At 45.0% G+C, this 23281-nt stretch overlaps 1 protein-coding gene across 7 annotated transcripts; it reads left to right on the top strand.

Moving 5' to 3' along the window:
• The first annotated feature begins 340 nt into the window (after nucleotides 1-340).
• Nucleotides 341-21099, top strand: LOC100273882 (uncharacterized). Of its 7 annotated transcripts, none has more exons than XM_035967824.1 (19): nucleotides 341-752; nucleotides 851-1025; nucleotides 1294-1602; nucleotides 1695-1784; nucleotides 2954-3391; nucleotides 3576-3683; nucleotides 3891-4021; nucleotides 4109-4241; nucleotides 4374-4737; nucleotides 5578-6086; nucleotides 6207-6386; nucleotides 6467-6625; nucleotides 15586-15660; nucleotides 17092-17169; nucleotides 17972-18165; nucleotides 18700-18912; nucleotides 19746-20388; nucleotides 20470-20568; nucleotides 20798-21099. In XM_035967824.1, exons 1-15 carry the CDS (start codon nucleotides 562-564, stop codon nucleotides 18005-18007), a joined length of 2976 nt encoding a protein of 991 aa, XP_035823717.1. In that variant the 5' UTR covers nucleotides 341-561; the 3' UTR covers nucleotides 18008-18165; nucleotides 18700-18912; nucleotides 19746-20388; nucleotides 20470-20568; nucleotides 20798-21099. The 7 variants fall into 7 exon arrangements, with proteins under 7 accessions (XP_035823717.1, XP_035823716.1, XP_020393908.1 ...); XM_035967823.1 differs by having other exon boundaries at nucleotides 20470-20610; XM_020538319.3 differs by having other exon boundaries at nucleotides 20470-20675.
• Nucleotides 21100-23281: the final 2182 nt, after the last annotated feature.

The raw sequence follows: 23281 nt of genomic DNA, 5'->3' as shown, positions 1-23281 counted from the left end.
AGGAACAAACGTGACCAAGTTCGAGCCGGGGTAGCGAGTCGCTTTGTCATCTCGCCGTGCTGGTAAAAGGCGCCGAAGATGAGATACAACGGAAATCGTGGCGCCGTGCGTCGGTGTGGGATTGTGGGAGCATCACGCGAGGAAGCTAGGGACACGGTTCCACCTGTGGTCTACAGTGCAGTAGTAGAGAAGAGAACATGGTGCTCCCTTTCTATAAAAAAGAACTAAAAAAAGATAGCTTACTTTCTTTATGTCAGACGTTCTATTCTGTTTTGATTTTTTTTTCAAATTTTCTGTATGGAAACCTTTTGTTACAAACGAATGTCATGCCAAATATCGAAAGCTCTCGTACGCCTTCGTCTAATCGTCTTCTCTACTGTCCCTGTTTTGTTCCTCCTCGTCGCTTGGCGCTTCCAGAGAAAAACCCGAAAGACGTCTCGTGTCGCCTCCACTAGGCACGTCCTGGAACCTTGCGGGGCCGGTATTGGAAAGCAGGCAAGCACAACAGCGATCCCACAAACCACAGCTCGGCTCCTCTTCGCCGTCGCAACCGATTTATATATGGCGATGGAGGCGTCGGCGGCCTCCGACGAAACCCTAGCCGCCGTCTTCGCCCAGCTCAAGCTCCACACCGTCGCTCTCCTCGACCTCCTCCGCACTCGCCGCCCCATCTCTAGCTCCGGCTCCTCCCTACGCGAAATGGCCGCTTTCCTCCGCGCCGCCCCGGCCCCGGCGCTGCAGCTCTGCTTCGAGTTAATCGTCACTTCGCCTTCAGCCCTTCACTTGTTTTTGCTGTCTTGGGTTTTTGGTTTGGGTATGTTAATTTGTGTTTCGTCCTCTCCCGTCTCAGTTATACAGTGTTTCCACTGCTCCTGCTCCTGGATGCGGCGGTGCAGTGCAGGAAGCAAGGCAATGCGCCGGGGCAGGTTGCAGGGGGCATTGATATAGGTGATGCCGTCGCCGAAGCTGGTCTGACCTGCCTTGAGGTCCTCCTCACCAAGTGCCACCTCACCTCGGTCAATCAGGTCACCCGCTTAATTTCTGCTCTACCGTACTCATGTCATCGGATCCCTTAACTACAGTCTACCAGTTAGCTGTGAAAACCTGACTCCGTAGTGTAACTAGTACTTGTTTCAGTAGTTTATTTTGGGTTAGTTGAGGACGGTATGAAATGAAATAGTACTTGTTTCAACAGTTGAATCGGGGCCAGTTGAGGACAGTATGAAATGAATTAGGCACACAGTGTGGTTTCTGTCTGTAACTCTTGCTCTTCTTTTCATTTTCCTCCTCAAGATGGTAGCAATGCTGAAAAAGTTGACTTCCGGGGCTATGCTTTCACCTTCAGAGGCTTCAGAGGAATTCCGTGGTGCAATTATTAGATGCTTCAGGGCTTTGGTTTTGCAGTTACAGCCATGCTTGGACCATTTTTGTTCTTGCAAACACGGAATAGTGTTACCTACGATCCCAACCAGTACATGCTTGGAGGTTAGAAGTGTAGTCCGCCCAAATCACTCTGCGCAGCCAGAGGAGTGCTTGCTTGCATTTCTTCAGTCTCAAAATGCTTCAGCTGCCGTAGGACATTGGCTCTCACTTCTTCTACAAGTATGGTGGCCATTCTTGAATATACATTTACATCCATTTGTTCTCGGTGTGATACATCTTTAATTGTGATTTGCTTTGTTTTCATATGAAAGGCATCAGAACTTGAGGCATCAAGGGGGCACCGGGGAAGTGCAGATGTTAGGAAGGAATCATTGCACACGCTGCGCATTCTTATTGGCAAGGTAAGAAGATACAAGCTCCCTGAGGCCATGATGCATCCAGGCAGAAATGCTTGTTGAACACACTATTTTTTAAGGACCCCTAGGCATACCACAGATGACAATTCCCCTTGCTATGCAGTTGATAGAAGGTACCTTAGTTCTTTTAAACCTTGACTAGCCAGTTGCCCGTGCTTTGCTACGGTTGTTATATACATTGAGATATTTATTCAAATATAGTTATTGTTTATTTCTAAACACTAAGGTACATGTGGTCTGGTGGTTAGCCCTAAATTTCTGGAGAGGGGGGCGTGGGTTTAAGTGCTCGCTTTGCACTATTTTTTGTGCGGTGTGGTAGTTGTGCGGGCGGGGTCAGATGCTGGGCAGGCGCAGTAGCTGGCTGCGCGGGCGATGGGGTCCACAGAGCAGTAGATGTGACTTGAGAGAGTGCTGCGCGGGCGCTGGGCCCACAGGGCACGGCTAGGGGTGACAATGGGCTCTAAATTTTACACTATAAAATGTAAGGATCGGATCATGTTAGGATCGGACCCTATTTCTATTCATTTTTGAACTAAAAATAATTTAGAGCCCTAGCAATTTGTGAAGAAACATTTGGATCACGATCCATTACCACCCCTAGGCACGGCGCGGAGGCGGGGCGCGTGGGGTGGGTTTAGAGTGTCAGCGCGGAGGGTGAAGCCGTGGTAGCACCGGGGGCCCACATTAGGTTCTTAATAGAGCAGTATAGATATACTTTCTCAAATTATTGAAATGCAATTTCGTGATTTGGATCTTTAGTTGTTCGAAACTTCTCAAGTTCTGTCCAGCCTTGGTTAATGAATCTACAAAATGCCATGGACTTTGACTATATCTGTGGAGTGTGGATAGTTAGATGTGGAAGTGTGGATCGGCGGCCCAATTGTCATAATTACTATCAATACTCATCTTTAAACAAAAAAATATATTCAGCTAATGTTATATATTCCTACTTCCATATATGATATAACAATAACTTATTGCGCAAGAGAATCAGCCTTGTATTTGTGCTTGGCAATTGGAATGCACTAGTACCTTTCTTTTGTGACAGATTTCTTGTTACATGAAGGTGTTTCTCGGTAGTTTTATTTATTGCAGCATAATTCCTTTTATTTTCCCATCATGCCTACAATTCAGTTACCTTGTTTTCTTGTCAGGTAGGCTCTGCTGATGCACTTGCCTTTTTCCTTCCTGGAATTGTCAGTCGCCTTGGGAAGGTTCTCTACACAGCTAAGACTATGATTAGTGGTGCTGCTGGGAGTTCTTTGAGCATTGAACAAGCCATTCTTGGATTGACCGAGGCTTTGATGATAGTACTAAATGACAAGGAAAATCTTAGTGCACTTGGTAAGCACAAGAATGAGAATCATTCTGGTGGCAGTGAGTCAACTGAGCATATATTGCAGATGCTTCGCCAGTTGCCAACCAAAAATATATCTGATAAGATAAGCCATGATGAGATTACAGATGATTCTGTCTCCAATGTCAATAATTCCTTTGCTGATAGAAAGGCACTGCATGTGAAGCGGACCAAAAAATGGCTTGAGGAAACAACTAGTAATGTTGATAAATTGCTGTCTGCTACATTCCCACATGTGCGTTTTCCTTGTATCTTACAGTTTAAAATAAATGAGTCACCTGTTAGGAACATGGGATTTTCCCCTATTCCTGCGTTTTTCCTATGAAATTGAACTGATCCATTTGAAATTCATGTATGATTCCTGTGTTCCAAACGGGGCCTTATTCTTTTAAGTTGGCTTAACACTCATTTTTTTGCAGCTTGCTATTCATTCATCTGAGAAGGTAAGGAAGGCAGTGGTTAGTGGTGTAAAAGGGCTTTTGTCTAGTTGCAGTTCTACATTAAAAAGAACCAAGATGCTACTTTTGGTATGTGAACTTTAGTATTTTGTTACCTTTTGAGAGCATGGAAGCTATAGTTATGTACACATATTTTACAACTTTGTCATCATAGCTGCATGCATTTTATCATTTGAAATTGATTTACCATGCATTCAATAGCCTTTCGTAGCAGCCTCTTAGTGCTTGACCCAATGCTATATTTATTTTTTTTGTTTTGTAATTTTATCGTTGCAGGAATGTTTATGTGTTCTGGCATGTGATGATGCTGCAGCTGTGTCTGAGGCTGCACAAGATGCTCTTGATCATCTTTTCAACCAAGGCCACAATCTCGTAACAGAAAAGGAGATTTCTGATACCTTTACTAGGTTCGTGCCACTTCCAGTTCTGAAACAGCTAAAGTTGATGATGGCCTGTGACAACAAAGTTTTAACTGTTCTTTATATTATAAGCAGGCTGGTTGAAAGGCTACCACAAGTGGTACTTGGAAGCGAGGAGACAACCGCACTTTCACATGCTAGGATGTTGTTGGCTCTGACCTTTTATGCTGGTCCCCAGTTTCTGATAAATCATCTTCACCGTTCTCCTGTGAGCTCACTCTCTCTTGGATGTTCTCGACATTTCTTACATAGATATATGGTTCCCCTGTTGACTTTTAATTTGATTCCTTGTGTGGATCTGCCATTTTTCTGTTGACTTTGAAATTGATTACCCTGGCAGGTCATTGCTGCTCGTTTCTTTGATTGTTTGGGTTTATGCATAGGTCATAGCTCACAGTTTTCTGGTTCCATGGACAAGCTAATTGTATCAAAGCCACTATCTATTGGGTATCTTTATTCAGTTGCTGAGTTGAAGAGTGGCGCCTATTCTAAAGATACAACTAACATATCTCTGCATGCCACGTCAACATCTGCAGCCTCCAAAATATCTGTTATCCATGATAATGCTTTGCCAAATGCATTACTTGGTACAGTTGAATATGAGTTGCCCCATGTGCCTCCATGGTTTTTTCATGCTGGTAGCCAGAAGCTTTATGGGGTTCTTGCTGGAATAATTAGACTTGTTGGCCTATCAACAGTGTCAGGTACCTTGTGAATTATTTTGCTTGTCAAATCTACGATTCATGGACTGTTCTACTTGTCGCATTATGAAGGATACCATATTTATTCTGTAATCATCGCTCATCCTGCTGCTTGTCCTGGGCGCCTGGAAGACCTGGGCGCCATTAAAATACAAATTCTTCATTTGGTTGGCTGTCAAGTATCGATGTTGGACAGCAGACAGGCTCGCTAAACGTGGGTTGCCTCACCCTGCTGCTTGTCCTTTGTGTGATCAGGCTGAGGAGACTATCCAACACTTTTAATCTCCCATGTCTTTTCTAGAGAAGTGTGGTTTCTGTTATTCGCCAAATTGAGGTTGTCTACTCTGTCGCCTCAGTCTAGTGACAAGTTCCTAAATTGGTGGAGTAGAGCTGTTAAAACAGTTCCAAAGAAGTTGAGAAAAGGCCTTAACACACTCATCATGTTGGCTGCCTGGGAAATCTGGAAGCATCAGAATGATTGTGTATTCGAAGGGCAACGACCTGGTGTTCATACTGTTTTGCAGGTTGTGACCAATGAATGTACCCTTTGGTGTGCTGAGGGTGCCTCTGCTCTTCAGGAGCTCCTCACTCGCCAACCCGCTCTTAGGGTTTAATTTGAGTTGCTGGTAGCTGTTTGGCCTGTGTAGGTGTGTGTTTCTGTAAAGTGGCTGTTTGGGTGGCTGATGATGGGCCTGCACATTTCTTGCCTTCTTTGTACCCGGTGCTGACCTTCAGTCGCTCCATTTCTGTTTTGTCTCCTTTCTTAATGAATTGACTCGTAGATCTTCTGCGACGTTCTAAAAAAATCATCGCTCATCATGTTTATTTGTTTATTGTTGCTAGGGGAAGGAACTGCTGCAACCTTGTCTCTCTTTGTTGATATTCTGCTTGATCAGTTTAGGAGGTTGAGCACTGAGCTGAGAGACAAAGATGTTTACAACGATGGTCTGCAGCGGTGGTACATGAAAGGTGAAGCTGGACAAGCATTGCGCCAGGCTAGTTCAGCTGTCTGCATGCTCAATGAGCTCATGTATGGTTTGTCAGGTCGATCCCTTGGTATGTTTTTACAACTTTTCAGCAACGGATCAGCACAGATGCCAAGGACAGTTTGTCAGAAAAATCAACTGCTTGCTTGTGTTAAACATAATGCAGTTACTAACAAAAGAGAAGTGTGGGGTTTTAGTGAACAAAAGGGCACTAAAGACAACATTCTTCATTGCATCAGCAGTATTCTGCATGAATATGTATCACCAGAAGTGTGGGATCTTCCAACAGAGAAGGACACTGAGCTACACCTAATAGAGTTGAACCTGCCATTGCACTTCTACCGTGATACAACTGCATTGCACACAGTAATAACTGATAATTTTGCTTCATAAATTGGATTTGTTTCACTTGCTTTTTTTTGACCATACTTAAGATACCAATTTGGAATATATTTGTCTGCTCAAGTTTTTGGTTTGTTGTTTTAGGTAGTGCTTGAAGGAATTGGAGTCTTGGGTGTTCTTCTTGGTCAAGATTTTGCACTTAGTGGGTTTATGCACTCTTCCCTTTATCTTCTGCTCCGTGAACTTATCAGCTCAAGTGCTCAGATAAGAACTGCATGTGATGCTGTCTTGAGAGCCCTTGCTACTGCTGGCGGTCATTGTTCGGTAATATGTTGCCTTTTCAATGTTATGTTTTTGTAATCATTATTTGATGTTGTATCTAAAATATGTTCCTGCCTGTACAGGTTGGCCAATTTGTCGTTGCGAATGCAGACTACATTATTGACTCTCTTTGCAGGCAATTGCGTCACCTGGACCTGAACCCCCATGTCCCTGATGTTCTTGCTTCCATGCTATGTTACATCGGTGCTTCTCGTGATATCTTGCCATTCTTGGAAGAACCGGTATGATGTAGGGTGCTTCTTGTGAAGGGCAGGCCTAGTGCAGCGGTGATGGCCGTCTCATTTAGTAACCAGGTTATGGGTTCGAATCAGTCTCTCCTCATTTACGGGGGAAGGAAGAGTCTCGGTTTATCCCTTTCCTAGACCTCACTCACGTGGGAGCATCCGGCACTGGGTCTGCCCTTCTGTGCTTTAAAAAATTGCAATCCACAAAGCAACAATGCATCTTGCTAGAGCCCTGCTTAGGGTTTTTGAGTTAGCCCCTTGTAATTACTGTTTTACCCTTGTGTAATGGGTCAGACCCACCAACTCTTAGTCTATATATACAAGTCCCAACCCTAGTCAGGGAAGGTTTCCAACATGGTATAGTGCTAGATCTCATTTTCCTTCCCCTCCCTCCCACCCATAGCCGCTGGCAACAACGTCGGCTGGCGGGACGGCCACGTCGGTCAAAGGAGCCGTTCCCTCCAACGACAGAGGCGGGAGGTCCGAAGGAGTCGTAAGCCCCCCTCGCCGCTGAAGCCGCGTCCTTCACCAACTTGCGCGACACATACATGCTGACCAAGGAAATAAGAGAAAAAATACGAAACGAAGACCAAAACCGAAGACAAGAGCAAGAGGACCCAACAACAACATACCACGAGGAGCGTTTCCGGGTGGTCACTTTCTTCCGAGCAACCGTTGAAGGTGCCGGAGGTGGCGGCACCGCTTGAAGCGCCATCCGTGACGCCACTTCAACCACGGAGGAGGGAGTTCCCACGAGCTCTTTCCCGCGTGATGCCCTAGCAACACCGATGACACCGAGGGGTGTGACACCACCTGCGCCATTGCTCCCTCGCCACCCCCAGGTCCAAGCGAATTCCACGCGACACTTTGAGCATACCGTAGGTGCTGCAACGTCATGGGCCAACCCGTCCGTCTAGGCGGGGACGTTGGAGCTGGCCTCAACATCGCCATAATGAGATGGACCACCCACTGCCGCTAGGACCTCCATCCCCCCTTAGGCAGTGGAGGTCATATCCTCCGAATCAGAGGAAGAAGGGACACCCCCCTTGGTTCTGCGCGAGCAGGGCGGGAGGCCCTCTTCTCTTTCTTCGCTTGGAGGCGCTTCGAGCGTGCTGCCAAGGTCTCCCCCGCGTCTCTCTCCCGCTCCGCCATGACGATAATGCCCTTAGGGAGGGGCGGAAGACACGACGTCGGGGGTCCGATCCCTTGTAGAGTCCGCATCAGACACAACGAACGAAGGAAGACAAATGAATGAAAAACGTCAGGAAGAAGGAACTCACCAGAGTGCTCACGACATCCTTAGAGAGGAAGGGGCGAGTCCTCGTCCATGAAGGATTCCGATGACAACGCCGTGACAACCTTGACCCGGGCCTCGATCTCTGTCAGTGCGAGGTGCTTGGAGGAATGGCGGTCAGGATCGTCGACGCCGGAGTACTGGTGCATCGGTCTCTAATAGGCCATCAAGGGCTGAATCTGGCGATGCATAAAAGTGCACACCAGCCGCGCGCTGGTGAGATCTCGCTGCTTCAATGTCCAGATCGCCATCAGAAGATGCTCCACCTCACTCATGAGGCTCGCCTCCACCCCGTGGTGCCAGTCCTCCGCCGATACCGGCTCTCGACTGGTGAACGGCGGGACACTCCTAGCCACGTTCTTGACAAAGAACCACTCCCCTTCATATCACATAGATGAAGGAAGGGGGATCTTAAAGTACTCTGTTTTCCGGCCTGCACAAGCTGAATATTGGTCGAGCCAACATACAACTGACCGCCGCGACCCGGGGCCACATGCGCTCTGAAGAAATACTGCCACAGCTTCCAGTGAGGGTCGATCCCCATGAACGCCTCACATAGCGTGATGAAGCACACCACGTGAAGGATATTGTTGGGTTGAAGGTTATGAACCTCCAGCTGATAGTAGTGGGGGAGTCCGCCCACAAAGGGATGCAGGGGCAAGCCGAACTCGCGCTCATAGAAGGACGCAAGTACGACCAACTCGTCATCCCCGGGACGAGGCATTTCACCCTCACCCTCCAGTCTACACCCTGAGACCTCTCTCGAGGGGGGAACCCCTTCTTATCCAGACCATGGAGACGACTCTCTCAGATCAAGGAAACGTGGAATGACGCCATACGTGTAGTAGGCAAGCTGGACGGGCACGAGGAAGCAAGGAGGCACAATAGCCAGAGGGCTTCTAGGGAAGAAAGGAAGCAAGGGTTCAAGCGCAAGAATATGGTAAGCGATACCAACCCGAGCACTCCCCCTCTACTGCAGAAGTGTAGGGAACAAGGATGACGCCTGAAAGGTAGGGCCACCCCAAACGACACCTGAGGATTTGTCCCTTCGACCAAGGGCCACCTTGGGTATCAGGCAAGAAAAGACTGTGTGCCTTGTAGGTTCTCGCCGCTTGGGACAGAGCGCCAGCGGGGCACGCCGCAGAAGATACACCAGTAACGAGCGAGGCGGTTAACCAAGCCACCACGCCACCCGAGCGTTACGAGGCCGACATGCCGTTTTGCATTTCGTCAAGTCGCCCACGCCGAGCGGTGTCATTATGACCACCCCCTTTACCATTTCGCAGCAGTAACTGCATCATACCAACCAGGTAAAAACCTAAACCACCCTAACTTCTCACGCAGAGCGAGGGGTGGACTGAGCAAGCCCCCAGTGAGCCGCAAGCTAGGTGACTGGCCCATAGGTCATTTGCTCACATCCACGTCCAAGGTCAAACCTCACATTCTTCTGCGGAAACCTGGCTGACGGGGTAGCCATGGGCCCCCTTTGGTCGGCCAGACCGACCAAAGGGCTAAAACAGGATTGAATAAGGAAGGACTAAGTGGGATGCCCCTAGCGAGTCGAGCCACCAGTGGGACCACTCGCCGAAATCAAACCCTGCCAGAGGGTGGTTGGATCTCACTTGGATAACCCGTTTGGAGCTCGACGACCTCCCTACGCCAACTAGGTCGGTGGAGGGCGGCCCTCCCCTCGGAAAGAACCTCGTGGGAGCTTCCGAGAGAAGTGTGCCGATCAAGGATCAAATGCTCGCGGAACGATCGACCTAGAAGATCATCACCCAAGGACTGCGCCCGGCTCCGGCGCGCCGTGGACCCACACTCAGTGCACGACGTCTAGGCCTGAAAACGGACGGGAACGGTCGGGAAAACACCTTTACCGTTACTGTTACTGTTTTTTTAACAACGGACGGAAACGAAAACGGGATAGCCGGTAACGAAAACGATCGAAAAAATCCGAAAATTCGAAAACGATATAATACGAATAGAATTATAGCGGTATCGATCGGTAAACGGTTAATCAAGTCGGACCTTCGCATAAATCATCAATAGTATACCATAACAACAGCATAATAGCCCACAACTAGGCTAAGTTCACAAAACATAATAACTTATTTAAACTGTCTTAGTTTTGTCTCGGTTTGCGAGGTGCCATTCTACAACTACTCATAATCATTTTGTTCACAGAAGACACAATTTTCCCCTTATCTGTAGCTTCTTTTATCTCCTGGATCAAATGAATGAAATGAACAAGTTACAATTTAATTCATATGGTCACGAACAGATAGTTGTACATGAAACTTTATTCACTGCTATATGCAACAAACTATTACATGTGAACTGACACAAACAGTTACAGCTCCCCATAATCATCTATAGCATCTGGGTCACTTTCTATGCAACAAACTATTACATGTGAACTGACACAAACAGTTACAGCTCCCCATAATCATCTATAGCATCTGGGTCACTTTCTTCGCTGCTATATGCTGCATTCTGAACATCATGCTTCATTGCAACATCTAGTGCATTCATAACATCTTCAAAATCATACATCAAGGATGGCAGTTTCTTCGAATCTTGAAAAACAATTACAAATAAAGCCATGAGCATGATTAAATTAAAGACATGAGCATTATTAAACTAAAGACATCAACATAGCATGCATATGTTACCTTTTCTCTATGCTAATATCCAATCCTTGGTGCATATTAAAGCTTCTACCATTTCAGGTTTAAGTGAACTACGATAGGGATCAATAACACGACCACCAGAACTAAAGGCAGATTCGGAAGCTACTGTCGAAACCTGTACTGCTAAAACATCTCGAGCAATTTGTGTTAGAATGGGGTACTCTTTTGTCTTGCCTCTCCACCAAGATAAAATGTCGAATGATCCACTATGCTTCAACAAAGGATCTGCCATATACTTTTCCAGCTCATTTAAGTTGTTTAGATCAGCAACATTTGTGTCATAGAGGTAGCAGTCCAGTTCATCATTCTGAGTTTCCATGAGATCGTCAACTGTGTTACTAGTTCCTACCTCATCACTATTGTTCTTTTCAAGAGAAGGGGCTAAATTAGCATAAAACTGATATAGTTTCTTAAGCACACTGAGAAAGTCTTCTATCTGCTGTTGGTACATATCACCATAAAATTTTTTCAAGTAGAATTCAATCAATCTTCTCTTGTATCTAGGATCAAAGAAGCTGGCGACAGCTAAAACAGTACTAGACTTCTTCCAATACTTTTCAAATTTGGCAATCATAGCCATTGCCATTATTTTAATAGTGGGTTCTTCACTAATACGCCATTTATCAAGAAGCTCTTTTATCTCACAAAAACCTCTATAAAATAAATTTGCTGTGGGATATGAAGTACCGGAGAGCAACTCAGTGAGATCATAAAACTTCTTCAAGCATTGAAAAATGGTTGATGCCATGCTCCACTCAAAAGGACTAGGACAGATGTGATCATACCTACAAAGGAAAATGAAATTAATATTTATACACAAATTCAGAGTAGTGTTAGCAGATTGAAACTGAAAGGTATCATGAATGAAACTAACCTACGCCGATCAGACGACTTGAGCCTCAAAAATGCTGGCTTGTAATACAATGCATCCCTCAACATTAGATAAGTTGAGTTCCACCTTGTTGATACATCTATTGAGAGACCTTTTGTTGTATCTAGCCCACACTCGGTAGCACGTTTCATAAGTTCTTCCATTTGAAGAGGAGATCCTTTTGCAACTAACACAATTGCTTTTATCTTGTCTATTGTGCTAGAAATAACACTCATACCATCCCTAGCAACCAGATTTAGTATATGGCAAGCACACCTCACATGAAAAAACATGCCGCCACAAACCAAATTTCCATTACTTTCTTGTAGATCAGCAATTACATCTTTCACAGCCACCTCATTTGCACTAGCATTGTCCAAAGTTAAGGAAAACAACTTCTTTTCAATATACCACTTAACCATCAATTCTGAAAAGGTTTGTGACAACTTTTGACCTGTGTGACGCCCTTCAACATGAAAAAATCCTATAATTCTTTTCTGCATACACCATTCCTCATCTACCCAATGAATAGTAACACACATATAGGATTTGTTTTGACAAGAAGTCCACATGTCCATTGTTGTACTAAACCGGCACTGAACAGTTTTCAAGTATGAATATAATTTCTCTTTTTGTTCCAAAAAAATGTCCATGATATCTTTCCTAACAGTCACACGTGACTTAAGTGGGAACGAAGGACGCAAAGACTTGATGAACTCAACAAAATAGTCATGCTCTACCATATTAAAAGGATACTCATGCATGACTATTGCTAAGTAAAGCTTCTTTAAACTTACTTCCTGATCATACTTGTAGGGCTCGATAACAGTGATATCTTTGCCATGGTCCTTTTCTGTTTTGAGTTGTAGCTGCCCCTTTACTATGCTATGGGTCGATTTCAAATGGTTCCGAAAGCCAGTTGTTCCATAGTTGCTCTCAGCTCTGTATTTCGCCCTGCAATTAGGAAAGTTGCAATATCCCCACATCTGGATATATTTCTTTCCACCAACCTCTACTACCTTCTCATTTTTAGTGAAGTACTGCCAGACATCAGATGTCAATTTCTTTGTCCTCTTCCTATCTGCAGAGTCTTGGACATCCACACCATCAATGGCAAGAACTTCTAATTTTCTTTGTTGTGGTGTATCTGTCCCAGTATTAGTCCCAGTTGTGCCACTACCAGTACCAGTAGCTGTTGTTCTAGTTCCACTTGGATTTGGTTCATCGGATGGGATGGAAATTGGTGTTGATGATGATGTTGAGATACCACCAGGAGCATTAACTTCAACAGGTTTTCTCTTGCCTAACACTAACATAAACAAATGTGTTTTATTACAGTCAAGCATCTAAATATCTAATGATCTAAAGAACCTACTGTCTATGGCACATATAAATAAGTTAAATAACCCACTGCAAATATCAAACATTGAAAAAACTAGCAACTACTCAACTATCATTCTACTAACAGATAAAGAAACAATCAAACAATAACCTTGAAGATTTGCAGCTGCAGTCGTAGAGCCTTTGGACCACGTGATGTTGGTAATAGGTGGTGGTGCATTTTCCCCGAAAAGCAATCGTGCTGCCCGAGCCAAAGATGACGCCGATGGCTGGATACTTTTGCCAGGACTACTCGGTGCTGGTGGTGCCATGTCGAGGGAGGCAACTTTGAGCTTGTGAGTTGCGACTACTCGACGTGAGCGTGCTGGTGGTGGGCGTCGGATCGTCGGCTGGGCGGCAGCCGGGAGTCTGCACGAGGCAGCGAGGTGGTAGTCTACTAGTCTAGCACGACAGCGCGACTGCGCGAGACGACGCCTGGGTGTCCAACTAGCCGACGACCCGGCGGCTGGGAGTCTGCAGTTTGCACGAGCACGAAGCAGGAAGCGGTAGGCTGGCGGCTAGGAGCCTGGGACCTGATAGTCTGCACTAGGAGCTAGGTTTATGCTTATATAGTTATGCTGTAGGATTAGGCTGGCAGCGGCATGGGCCTTGGCCGGTTGGGCCTCCACTCCAATGGGTGCCAGGAGCCCAGGATTGGCCTTTGCAGGAACTTGACGGTATGAAAGCGGGATTGTCCCGTTTAAAAACAGGAAACCGCTAAAACGGGCAGGAACTGTGTAAAACCGTTTTCGGGCCTGTGTCCTGTTTTTTCTATCCCGTTTTCTTCCGATACCGTGTAAATCCCGAAAAAACGAAAACAGGCAGTAAAATCCGGTGTACGGTTGCCGGACGGGCGGGATTTTTTCGCACCGTTTTCAGGCCTAACGACGTCCATCGCGGGCAGGGTCCGTCCCTAAACTGGGCAATATACCCCAAGCAATTCACATGAATTGCTCAACGACTCGGGGGCTACATCTAGCAGATGCGCTCGCGCGCACTCGAGATTTCGACTATCTGTGATAACCGAGCGAAAGTAGACCCACACTCAGTGCATGACGACCATCGCGAGCAGGGTCCGTCCCTAAACTATGAATAAACCCCCAAGAAATTCACATGAATTGCTCGGGGGCTACATCTAGCAGATGCGCTCGCCCGCACCTGAGATTTCGACCATCGGTAATAACCGAGCAAAAGTGGACCCACGCTCAGTGTGTGACGACCATCGCGAGAAGGGTCCATCCCTAAAAACTGCGCAATAAACCCCAAGCAATTCACACAAATTGCTTGGGGGCTCGGGGGCTGCTGTTGGGTACGTAGGAACGAGGTACCCAAAATAAGGCATATAAACCTTCTGGCCGACTAAAGTCTCCCTGCCGAGCAAGACCGCGAGGCAAAGCGATCGACCAGGTCTCCACCGAGCAAGTCCACGAGGCGGAGCGACCGACCAGGTCCCTGTCGAGCAAGTCCGCGAGGCGGAGCGGCCAATCAGGCCCCTGCCAAGCAAGTCCGCGAGGCTGAGCGAACACCCAGGTCTGTGCCGAGCAAGTCTGCGAGGTGTGGCGATCGACCAGATCACCGTCGAGCAAGACCGCGAGGCGGAGCGACTGACCAGGTCCCCGTCGAGCAAGTCCGCGAGGCGAAACGACCGACCAGGTCCCTGGCGAGCAATCCCGTGAGGTAGGGCGACCACCCAGGTCCCTGGCGAGCAAGTCCGCGAGGCAGGGTGATCGACCAGGTCCCGCCAAGAAAATCGGCGAGGCAGAAACCGAAGTCAAACGTCGCGAGTCCATGCCAACTAAGACAAAACATGTCATCCTAGGGCATGGACATACATACGAACGACAGGCCGGGGGCACGCCGAGTGGCCGCTATCGACATGACCACACCTCCTCAAGTATGGCCCTGGCGCACCCCCACTGCCTCAATGGTTTGGACGACTCTGTTCATGGAGGACCTCAACATCGGAGCTTCTATAGTAACCCGAATACTGGATAGCGCGGAACAGATACACCAACCGGGTGTACGCCTATGCACGCCAATGAGTGACGCAGGCTCGTGACGACGTGCAAGACCGCACGACTGCTCCACACGACTAACCTACGGGACCCCCCGCGCACTAACACGAAGATGTCAGCGGGAGACTAGCTACAGGGACCCGTATGACGAGCGGACGAGTATGGCTATGCACGGCCCCACTGACGGCTTCAGAGGAACCACACCACCCAAGGCCACCGGCCGAGCTCCCTTCGGTAGAACACAAGTCCCATTTTCTTTACACACGAGCACACCAGTTGTAACACGCCCACTGCAATACTACGATCAACACTACATTGGACTAGGGCGCGAGCCTGAACCAGTATAACCCACCGTCCCAAGTTCATCGTTCGAGTCCTGGTGGCTCACCATTCAGAGTAAGTCCACACTAGCTTCCCCTCCGAACACAAATCTTATTGTCCCCTGGTTTCCGCAACCACGACAATATACTAAACCAAATTACAGTGAAATTTAGTAAAGTTTCTATGTTTTAAATAAGACGAGTAGCCAAAGTTTAGACTAAAATGTCAAACGTCATATATTTTGTGAACAGAGGGAGTATATTGGTATATGACGATCTAGATAGGGTGATAATGAATAAGCGATTTCCTTTAATAAGAAAGAAACCTAAATTTGCAAGCAAGATACATATATGTGATTTCATCACGATTCATTTAAATTCTTACAGATGCAATCAATTTCTTCTGAGCTTGAGGTACTTGGCAGGCATGATCACCCACGTCTAACTGTTCCATTTCTGAAGGTATTATTCTATACACACAACGTTACACTTTGTTATGTTTGACTGAAATGGGATATTTTTGAGCTTGTGTCAGTTTATGCTGTCTGCTGTTATGAATTGCATGTGTTGACACATTTAGCTGATTAGCTCTAACATGAATTCACTAAGTTTGATACCTTTGCGCAGCTCGGATCACATTTAAAAAAAAACTCGGCCGAGAAGGGACCGAAACATGGTTCCGACCGTGAAAATCCCTGAACCCTAGCCCCCCAACACTAGCGGGCCGTCACCGCCCACTCTGGAACAACCTAGCCGGAGGGTGGTATGCAGGATGTAACCCAGGAGCGGGCCGGACACAACAAGGGTATTTTTTTAACCAAGCTAGAAATTCGCCTCCGAGGGGAACCAAACCCGGGAACTGGAGATGCTACTCAGAAGCCTTAACCATTATGCTACAAACACATAATTCGGTCCTAGGGCACTAGGAGCATTGCTAATACATCTTAAAATGTCATGTTTAAGGCTTCCGAGTAGCACCTCTAGGTCCCAGGTTTGATCCCCCTCAGGGACGAATTTCTGGCTTGGTTAAAAAAAATCCTCTCGATGTGCCCGCTCGCTTCCGGGTTACGTCCTGCGCGCCACCCTCCGGCTGAGCCGTTGCAGAGTGGGCGATGACAGCCCGCTAGTGATGGGGGGCTAGGGTTCGCGGATTTTCTCGGCTGGGACCATGTTTCGGTCTCTTCTAAATATTGTTAGAATGGACGCACTAACCGGTTCAATCCAAAAATTTAAGCTATTAGGAGAAGGTAGACAATCCACTTATACACTTCAACACCCTCATTCACGTGCACCCGGAGAGAAATACGCAAATGTGGAAATAAAGGGACGAAGGCACAAATAAAGTCTCTGCTAGGATTCAAACTTTGAGGCCTCTTGGCTCTGATACCATGTTAGAGTGGATGGACTAACCAGTTCAACCCAAGAGCTAAGCTATTAGGAGAAGTTAGACAATCCACTTATACACTTCAACATACATGTAAGCCCACAAATTTTTATAAACTAAAAAACTATATTCGAAGTTAAATGCAGATATGGATAAATCTATGGTAATATTTACATTGGCGCACAGTTACACTGACACTATTATTCTTGTCATATGTACTCCATTCTTTTTTATAAGACAGTTTAACAATGACAAGGTCTCCCAAATTATACCTTGACCATGTATTTATTTTACATTGCATGTTTATACTTATAAACTTATGATAATTGGATAGTATACAGTATACTTAATACAAATCCAACAATATCAAGTTTGTATTATAATAATTAAAAATTGTTAGCCAAATTATTGGTAAAAGATTTTGAGGTTTCAATCTTAATATCACGTGCATTACTACTAGATATTTTATTTAAGTAATTTATTTCTGTGCGCCCTTTTGGTTTATCTAGGCAGTTTCTGAGATTTCCAAGGCATGTAGACATGAATCCACTTGTTTGCCAGATGAGGCACAATCATTTTATGAGAAGGTCAGTTCTGAGGGTCAAGAAGTAAAAATTATGATTGAGAAGAGAATGGAATCCAGTGCAATATCTGGTAATAGCTTGATATAACTCAATTCTTGTTTTTCAGTGTGTTCTTCAGCACCTAGTTTGGGTTGTAGTTTTATTATCATTGATAAATGATCAAGAAGCAGTTAGGCATATAAGCTGCACTATATCATCATAGGACTTTGTTTCTCATTTTCTATATTATCTACTGTTATCTGATGATGCATGGTACAAAAGGCTACCCCAACGTGCTTGGGACAAAAGGCTTTGTTGTTGTTGTTGTTGTTGTTGTATCTGATGATGCATGATATGCTGATATGCTGCCCCTTTGGCTTCCTCATTTGGCATAAAGGCTTCTTGCTTCTCTTTCAAATTCTTGGTTGAAGATCTGAATATCTGATTATGGTACCTGCGCCCATTTCTTTCTTTCTTTACATTTCTTTGAACTTTTCAATGATCATATTTTTTAGCAATATTTAAACATGATGCTAGTCAACTATCATTTTCTCTTTTTACTGTACTATAAAACATTTTTCCTGTTTTTTATGTTCAGTTTCCTTCTATGCTATACCCACTTTCTTGGGAATAAAATGCTTTCCTGTTACCATTGATGTATGGTACTCTGGAACACCTGACTCTGATGTAACATGGTTCAACTGTTGTATCCTGCAAAATGTGGTAGTCTTTTTGTATTTTTTTGGCACTTCGTTTTTTTTATTTTCTTCATTCAAGGACCTCACATTGTAATATCACTAATATCCTAACTTCATTATTGCATCAGAAAGAAAGAATGTTGATGCTCGATCTTACTTTATGACCTTGGAATACTGGGAAGATTTATTTTGTAAGCTAAATGAGATGAGAAGATATAGGAGAATAGTTGGGTCTCTTGCGGGCTCTTGTTTATCAGCTGCCATCCCACTTCTCTCTTCCAATAAGGAAACAGCATGCCTTGTGGCCCTTGACATTGTGGAGGTATTTCTTTCTGTAAGGACAATGCCATTTAATAAATTGAAGTAGTGATTTTTATTCTATTGCTTCAATTGGAAGGAAAACATCACCTTATTAGTAATTTATACGGCCTTGTCTTTTTCATGTGTTTGCACTGTTTTCTTTGCTATTCTTTCAGCCATCGTTTGCAATGATATTCCAAATATTGATTTTTATTAACTTGGTTGATATACTGTTTGTTCTTTATATCAATTTCTAGCTTATGCTCATACAATACTGTGGGATAGCTATGTAGAAGTTATTTGTTTTCCAATTTTTGTATTGATAGGATAACACTATTTTTTTATCATACCAACTGCCTTTGCAGCTTGCTACCTTATATTACTTGGAGAACAGTTCTCATGTCATAATCTATATTTTCATTTTTTAAAAAAACATTGGTGAAAAATATCTTGCAATGTTAATTAGTAACATATACCTCAAATATGTTTCAGTCCCAGTGCAGAAGTTATTTCTTACAGTTGTGGACATAACATCAATGTTATCTATTGCCTACAGAGTGCTGCTATATCTATTGCCAATGTTGAGGAGGCTTATAAGTGTGAATGTCAAAGCAAAGGAGTCATTGAGGAGGCCATCCAGTTTTGTTCATTTGACGAGCTTCTTGATGGTACAGATGCCACCGAAGATGTTGATGAAAATAGGCTACTCCCAGCAATGAACAAACTGTGGCCTTACTTGGTTATCTGTCTAAGGAACAAGATCTCAGTGGTACGTTTTTTCACATCTGGTTATTTTCCATTGTGTAAGCTCTGTTTGTTTTTTAGTACCCCCTACATCGTGTTGATTCATCAGTGTTATTTTTTTTCATTCTCTTTTTTTTCATTCTCCCTTGCACGAAGTCACGGTTCTTGGGTTTTGATCTGTCATACAGCTGTTTGACTAGGACCAGACATGTGGTTTAGGGGTCTAGCTCACCTTTTCTTTTTTTAGTTTTTATATGGGCACTCAATATGGTTTTGAACATTATTCAGGTGGATCATCTGAATTTGATACAATGCATGATGTTGCCTACTTCAGCTTTTAGTTCAACTCCTTGGTTCTTCATATCTTCCTTAATATTTCTCTATGTTTCAGTTGTATTCTAGTCATTGAACATGTAGTTTGCAATGGAAGGAAACCCAATTTATATGCTTGAGCTTGGGTCAGGAATTATAGTGGTCAGTTTGGATATCTATGGATTTTTGACATCTCCCTCCGTTTTTATTTAGATATCATATTTGCTTTAGTGCACAGACAAGGATGAGATTAACGCTGAGTTAATCCTTGTTTTTTCTGCTCCGTGCAATTGATGCTGCATCATACTCAGTACTCACGCTCGCATGCTCACCTGCATGCAGATTTAATTTTTCGTGGAAGGAACAGAGGGAGTATTAGTCAATAAACAACAAATTTATACACATTTATATTTTCTTGGCTCCTGGACTAGAGTTTTCATGTTGCATTTAGTTTATGGGGTACCTGCTTTTTCTCTAACTTTAACCTGATTGTATGCTACCTTCCTGAGGTGTAAGATATTCACTTACCATACTGTTGTTTTGCAGCCGGTTGTTAGGAAGTGCACCGAAATGTTGAGGCGAGCAATTTGCATATCTGGCGGCGATTTTTATGTACGCAGGTTTCATAAGGATGGACCTATTGTTTGGAGGTTGCTGGCTTTATCTCCATTCCGACGTCTGTCAAAGATGGATGAAAAAGCAATCATTTTACCATATAGGGATACCTCACTTAACTCAGAGGAACCTATGGCTGAGATCTCCAGCCAAAAGATTCAGATTGCAGTCCTGGACATGATCGCTGCAATATCTTCGAACAAGAGAAGTGCTGTTGCACTAGAAAGCGTACTAAAGAAGGTCTGTGGCCTTGTGGTAGGCATTGCCTACAGTAGTTTGACAGGTTTGCAGGAAGCTGCTATAAGGGCATTGGCAGGCCTTGCCTGCATGGATGCTGATCTTGTCTGGCTTCTCCTTGCGGATGTGTACTACTCACTAAACCAAAGGGAATCTTTACTTCCCAACCAAGATCTAGCCCTGGTATCAGATCTTTTGCCCCCTCCAGTGTCTTCGAGAGAATACCTCTTTGTACAGTATGGAGGTGAGGGTGTCAGGTGTGATGTAGATCCCTCATCTGTTCATTATGTGTTCAGAAGGATGCAGGGTGTGTGATCTTGTGTGACCTGAAAATCAGGTAGAATCCACAACTTTCCATCTATATCGACAGGTTTCTCTTTCACATTTCATTACTTAAGAATTCTACTTTTTTTTTCAGGTTCCTGATACTGTGTATTTGTAATCTTGCTGAGTTTCTTTGGTCATGCTAGCACCCTATGTCACACATTGAACATAATATCACCTGCTACAGAGAATGGTAAACTTTTTCATACGTGTTCTCGCACTGAAAATCATCAAGGTTGGTCACATGTCTGAAGAATGATTATGACAAGTCTTTACCACTTTGATCATAATTATATTAAGGTAGAAGTAGTGTGCTTTCTTCATTCTGCATATCCACTGTTAACCTTATAGATATCTGTACATTGCCATTGTACCATATGTTTTGGTGAATCTCGTCTAAAGTACCCTTGAAATCTTTCCAGCAAACATCAGGACTCATGATGACAATGAAGGATGTGATGGGTTTGTATCTGTTAGCCATATAAGGTTGCACGTTAAGCATGCCCCTGACTTGCCGGACGAGCAGCAAGACTTCGGGACCTAGATTGGCTAAGGCACTAAGAATAGAATAGCTTATCTACCGATATGTAAAGTCTTATTTCCACCTTTCGAATTCTTTTCCTCGGTAGCTAAGCTTATTTAGTTGCCTAATGGTCGATGTAATCTTTTTATTGTGTGATTCATTCCACTTTCATGGTATTTCCGCTCTTGTTACCTCCCTCTACCGCTTCTTCATCTACATCTAACCTCATGCCTGGCGACCTCTAATAAGTAACTGTTGATCCGGCCACATAATTGGAATGCCTTCGCGTGAGGTTGCCGGCCTTTGTGTCAGTCACTCAACATGCTCTCAACATGCTGAGGAAGGTCGTTGTTGTGCCGTAGCCGAGCGACGCAACAAGTGGCTGTTCAGAACACGGACAAGGTGATGTTGAACGTGTAGAAACAACGGCAGCGTGATGCGGAACGTCTGAAACAACGACAGCGTGATGCCGAATGCGTGGATGTAGAGCGCCTTCAAGTTTGTAAGGAAAATGGACTCCGGGCAGTTTGGCTAATTGAGTTTTGATGTTTAATGAATAACACAATCTATGAACTAATAAGTTTTTTAGTGTTTGTGTTTGTAGTTCACAGGATGCAATATTTACTTGCACTAAGGAATTGAGGAAAGCAACACCTCAAAAGAAGACATAAAATGATGCACAGAAGTTCAAGACTCAAGAACAAAAGAAGCCCGAAAAAATCAACGAAGAAACCTTGAAGAGGGCTGTCAGCCAGCGTCTGGTGGCGCATCGGACAGTGAACAGTACCTGTCCGGTGCGCACCGGACTGTTTGGTGGGACAACCGGACAGTCTGCGCAGAGAGGCCACAGACAGGTGCTCTCGGGCTGTAGCACCGGACTGTCCGGTATGCACCGGACAGACGACAACGGTCGGATCCAACGGTCGACTGCTACAGGCGTCAATGGTCGGCTGACGTGGCGTGCACCGGACACTGCACAGTGGCTGTCCGGTGGTGCACCGGACTGTACGGTGCACCCGACGACAGAAAGCTGCTGCTTTCTGTCCAACGGCTAGTTTGGTGATTGGAGGCTATAAATACCACCCCAACCGACCATTCTCAGGTGTGGGAGCCCAAGCAACATACCAAGGCATATAATGCACATTTCCAAGAGCTCAAACACCCAAGTGCTTAATAGAATCACTCGGTGATTAGCGTAGGTGCTTTGCGAAGTGCTTAGGTTAGATAGACCGCTTTAGCGCTTGCTCTAGGTGAACCCTAGTTAGTTGAGTGAGTTTAGACAAACCACACAACCCCTTGACTCTTGCGTGAGCCGTTGTAATTGTACCGAGTGGGGCGAGAGTCTTGCGAGACCGTGACAACCGCGTTTGTGTCACGGCCGCCACCGTGTACCGGAGGGAACGAGGCCCGCGGCGTTTTGGCTAGAAGCTCGATAGTGGAGACGGCGGGGAGCGTCCGAGAGGAGCCGGAAGCGGAGCACCACTTGCGAGTGGAGAAGGCCCGCGGCTCTCTACGGAGTTACTCGACCGTGGTGCTTGGCCCTCGCGTGGGCTTCCCTTTGCGTATGGGCACCAACGAGGATTAGTCGGGACCTTGCGTGGTTCTGGATACCTCGGTAAAAATACTGGCGTCATCCACGAGAGTTTGCTTCTCTACTTTGCTCTTTAAGTTTCCGCATTTATATTAAGCATCTAAGTTTCAATCTTGTATTCATACTTATATAGTGTAGATTGAAACTTAGCCATTGTGGTAGAGATAGCAACACTTAGACAAAACCTCTTTGCACTCTCTAGTTTGATTACTTGCATAGGTTTTGCTCTAGGGATTTATTTGTGGCCTAGTTTAGTGAAAGTTTTAGAAGTCCTAATTCACCCCTCTTAGGCGTCACCCGTTTCCTACAAGTGGTATCAGAGCCCGGTTTGGCTCATTTGAAACGCTTTAACTTCACCGCTAAAAGAGTCGACGCTTTTTAGAGGAAGGGGTGGATACCCATAGGCCAACACACTTCGACAGCACTAACTTCCCATATTATAGTGCTAGAATGGCTTGTTACCTAGAGGCCGTTGATCTAGGTGTTTGGAGAGTCACTCGTGACGAGATGAAACCCCTCAAGGATCCCGAGAAACCCACCACGAGTGAGGAAAAAGAAATCCATTTAAATGCTAGAGCCAAAAATTGCTTGTATGAATCTCTTAGCATTGATATTTTTAATCAAGTATTTACCTTGAAAACTGTTAATGAGATTTGGCTAAAATTGCATGAGCTCCATGACGGCACATGTAATGTCCGTGAGCAAAAACATTGCCTAGTCTTAAATGAGTATAATTCTTTTGCTATGAAAGATGATGAGCTTGTTAGAGACATGTATTCTCGTTTGAATTTA

Source organism: Zea mays, chromosome 5, assembly GCF_902167145.1.
Source record: "Zea mays cultivar B73 chromosome 5, Zm-B73-REFERENCE-NAM-5.0, whole genome shotgun sequence".
In the NCBI taxonomy this organism is placed as follows: domain Eukaryota; kingdom Viridiplantae; phylum Streptophyta; class Magnoliopsida; order Poales; family Poaceae; genus Zea; species Zea mays.
This window is presented reverse-complemented; position numbering and strand designations above follow the sequence as displayed.